The sequence below is a fragment of the Octopus bimaculoides genome, chromosome 9 (genome assembly GCF_001194135.2).
Source record: "Octopus bimaculoides isolate UCB-OBI-ISO-001 chromosome 9, ASM119413v2, whole genome shotgun sequence".
In the NCBI taxonomy this organism is placed as follows: Eukaryota; Metazoa; Mollusca; class Cephalopoda; order Octopoda; family Octopodidae; genus Octopus; species Octopus bimaculoides.
Window position 1 is genome coordinate 22199344 of NC_068989.1, and position 4397 is coordinate 22203740.

The window sequence follows — 4397 nt, forward strand, 5'->3', positions numbered from 1 at the left end:
CTCTCCTCTTTTGACTAATTTACGGGAAAAAAAATGAAGAAAAGATGAAGGCACATTCTGGGTCTGTGTTTAGCTTATGTGGATTCACGATCGTTAGGTCGTGGGTTCGATTCTCGGACCGCACATTGCTCCAGTACATTCAGTGGAAAATGAGTTCCAGTGGCACCTAAGTGTTAACCCTGCAATACATTGGTGCCCATTAAGAGCGGAATCTTAAACTTTCGAGCTAATACATTGGAAATCTGGATAAGCTCCTGCCTCAGAGTCTGTAAGCTCGAAAATGATTTTCGACAGCCACAAAAATACAATCTGCTGTTCAATATCTTATTAATCTAGTGCGTTCTTCTCTCCCATAGAACGGTCCATATCTTATCGACATTGGTGTATTCTTCTCTTACAGGGTATGGCCTATATCCATTCCTCCAGTCTTGTATCTCACGGTAGGATGAAAAGCAGTAACTGTGTGGTCGATAGCCGCTGGGTGTTGAAGATAACCGATTACGGACCGAGTGCACTGTTGCATGTACAATTCAACAGCAGAGATTCGGAGGAGCAAGGGAAATTTAAAGGTTGGTACAGTTGTTGCAACGAAACATTTGGAAGAAACACGATTCCGTATTTGTGTACATAAGTTTATGAAGCAGTGTTTATATATATGAGAGTTGGTGGTTCTACATGTGTTGTATGTTCGTGTGTGTGTGTGTGTGTATGTGTGTGTGTGTGCGTGTGCGTGTGTGTGTGCGTGTGTATGTGCTAGAGGCTCGTAGCTCATGTGTCATAGTTTCGTGTCTAGATGCTATTGTTATCACAATGTATTTGTTGAGTTCAACATGTGTAACTGTTAGTCCAAACACGTTTACCCCCTTCTCTCTGTGTGCTTTCTCTCTTCATTCTTTCTGTAGAAGAGCGTAGGTTCGAAGCAGCAAAGATTTCTTACATTTTCCTTGAGCGTTAAACTAATACACCTTGTTTGCTGTTCCTTTACCTGTCTTTTTTGTTGTTATTTCTTTTGCATAATTTTGAACCACATATAATATTCGCTCACGTCGTCAACCCAGTTTGATCCTGCCTGACTGAACCTTCTCCTCTGTTAGACTCTCATCTCCTTTCCTACTTACTTCTTGGAATCTTACCACTTCTCTTGAACCACTTTACCACCACTCCACTCGGATTACAATTAGAACTTTATACTTTTCGTGCGTGTGAGTGAATGTGTGTGTGGATGGATAAATGGATGGATGGAAAGATGTTTGTATGCTTGCATGAATGTACGTATGTACGTGTATATACATACATACATACATACATAAATTAATATATATATATACACACACACATATACACACATATACACATACATACATATATATATACACACATATGCAGACACACAAAAACTCTTTCTCTCTCTCTCTCTCTCTCTCTCTCTCTCACACACACACACATACACACTCACACACCCACACACCCACACACCCACACACACATACACAAGGACACATGCACTCAGAGAGATTGAGAGGGAAGCGGGGAGGACTGTCAGGGAAATTTTCCTTCTACATATACAGAGATCTCGCGCTTAATATTATATAGCATAATACAAATCAGATCTATTTTAAATGTTACTTTTATGTATTAACATGGTATTATAAGATAGTTTTTTTTCTTCTTCTCATTGTGTTTATCCGCAATGGTAAACACAATAATCGTGGTCCATCAATCCAAATTGTATCATCTTTTCGATTCGATACTTATTATGTTCTATCGAAGTGCTTCTTTTATATTCTACCCCCGCAGCAAACCCTTTAGAACTACTCGTGAGGTTCATTAAACCAATTCCTTACATCTATTGACTACTTTAAAAGTAACTATTATTATAGTGTTTGTTTACGGCTGCCTGGGAAAAAATGTTGTTTTGCTAAACTCTCATTATTATAGTCTGCTAGGTGTGGTAAGCAGCTTACAAATTATAATAATCTTTTATTTCATTTTAGTTTCTTAGACCGAAGGCCTGTCTTTTGAACTTATGACTCTTATTGTTCAAACGAGACGCCATTTTCATTGTTATTATAAATTTTCTTCAGCATTAATTTTGCCTGCACTATCTTCAATGATTGTTCAATGTTTTCTGGGGGCTTCTAAAACAGAATGTTTACTCAAACGAAACTGTAATCATTTATACGGCTAATAATAATAATGATCCTTTCTACTATAGGCACAAGACCTGAAATTTGGGGGTAAGGGGATAGTCGATTACATCAACCCCCAGTGTTTCACTAGTACTTAATTAATCGACCCCAAAAAAATGAAAGGCAACGTCGACCTCGACTAAATTTAAACTTAGGACGTAAAGAGCCGGAAGAAAAGTCATTAAACATTCTATCCGACGCGCTAGCATTTCTGCCAGTCCGCCCCCTTGATAATACTAGTAGCAATGGTTTCTTTATTAACCACTAAGCGTTTACAAACACTATTTGTAGGGTTCACTATATATCTTTCTCTAATTCATTTTCTCCTATTGCTATTTCATTGTTAAATGTGTTTTTTTTATTATTGTTAGGGCGGGGAACTGGCAGAATCGTTAGCACGCTGGATAAAATGCTTAGAGGCATTTTGTCTGTCTTTAGGTTCTGAGTTCAAATTCCACCGAGGTCGACTTTGCGTTCATCTCTTACAGAGTCGATAAAATAAGTACCAGTTGAACACTGGGGTCGATGTAATCGACTAGCTCCCCCCCCACCCAATTTCAGGCCTTGTGTCTATAGCAGGAAGGATTATTATTATTATTATTCAGTGAAGAGTTGTATCTGTAGGAAAAATTTAAGTTAAGTGCTTTTCTTCTCAAAGTGCTTTTCTTCTCAAAGTGCTTTTCTTCTCAAAGTGCTTTTCTTCTCAAAGTGCTTTTCTTCTCTGAGTTAAAATCCCAATGGCGTCAACTTAAGTTTTCAACTCGTTTTCAGGTCGATAAGATAAGCATTAGTCATACATAAAATGATTCGATTATTTGTACCAGCCATCTACTATATATTATTTTGTATTAACCGATAATATTATATTTGTTGTATTTCAGCATTGTTGTGGACTGCTCCAGAGATACTCCGCATGCACGAACCTCCGTCCCGTGGTACACAAGAAGGAGACGTCTATAGCTTTGGCATAATCTTGCATGAGATCGCATTCCGCCACGGACCATTTCCTGCCGAGAGGATGATTCCAAAAGGTATGGAACTCAGTGATGTTTAATCCAGCCTTAAGGATAATGTCCAATGAAATTTCAGATTTTTCTGTTCGTAGTTTTGGTTCAAATATCAATGCTTACAGCAGAGTAAACATTCAAATTTGATTAGATGAACGACAAGGCTTACAACAAAGTAAATATTTACGTTACCTTAATAACAATAATAATAATAATCCTTTCTATCATAGGCACAAAGCCTGAAATTTTGGGGAGGAGAATAGTCGATTATATTGACCCCAGTACGCAACTGGTACTTAATTTATCGATCTCGAAAGGATGAAAGGCAAAAACAACCTCGGTGGAATTTGAACTCAGAACGTAAAGACAGACGAAATACCGCTAAGCATTTCACGTGCTAACGTTTCTTACGTCTTTACTGCCCACAAGGGGCCACACACAGAGGGGACAAACAAGGACAGACAAACGGATTAAGTCGATTATATCGACCCCAGTGTGTAACTGGTACTTATTTAATCGACCCCCGAAAGGATGAAAGGCAAAGTCGACCTCGGCGGAATTTGAACTGAGAACGTAGCGGCAAACGAAATACCGCCAAGCACTTCGCTCGGCGTGCTAACGTTTCTGCCAGCTCACCGCCTTCAGGAAAGGAAATATTGATTCATAGTCCTTACTGTTAATAATATTGTTTCAAATTTAGACATAAGGATAACAATTTTGAGGGGAGGAGGTCAGTCGATACCTTCGACCTTAGTATTTGGCTGATGCTTAATTTTCTGAACAATGAACAAAGCTGACCATTGCAGGATTTGAACTCAGAATGTAAATAGCTGGTAGAAACTGTGCAAAGCATTTTCCCGGTGCTGCAATGATTCTGTTAATCCTGTTTTTTGTTGTTAATACTGATATGAATCCGTAAGACAGCAAACTAGCAGAATCGTTAGATCACCGAACCAAATACTTATCGGCATTTTGTTTGTCTTTATGTTCTGAGTTCAAATTCCTCCCTGGTTGTTTTTTTTTCTTTTTTGTCTTTCATCCTTTCAGAATTGGTAAAATAAGTACAAGTTGAGCGTTGCAGTCGATGTAATCACTTACCCCATCGCCGCCGAATTGCTGGCCTTGTGCCAAAATTTGAAATCAATATTAATGTTTTTTTTTTTTGTGTTGATTATATTTAGATATTGTTGGTCGAGTACGT

The 4397-nt window shown here is 38.4% G+C and overlaps 1 protein-coding gene across 1 annotated transcript in view; it reads left to right on the forward strand.

The window, feature by feature from the left end:
* The window catches only part of LOC106868016 (atrial natriuretic peptide receptor 1), a 100713-nt gene that overhangs the window by 33359 nt on the left and 62957 nt on the right, over window positions 1-4397 (forward strand). Inside the window, exons 13-15 of the mRNA XM_052970332.1 lie at window positions 401-569; window positions 3071-3220; window positions 4378-4391. Coding sequence (XP_052826292.1) covers window positions 401-569; window positions 3071-3220; window positions 4378-4391 — 333 coding nt within the window. The remainder of the gene's footprint in view (window positions 1-400; window positions 570-3070; window positions 3221-4377; window positions 4392-4397) is intronic.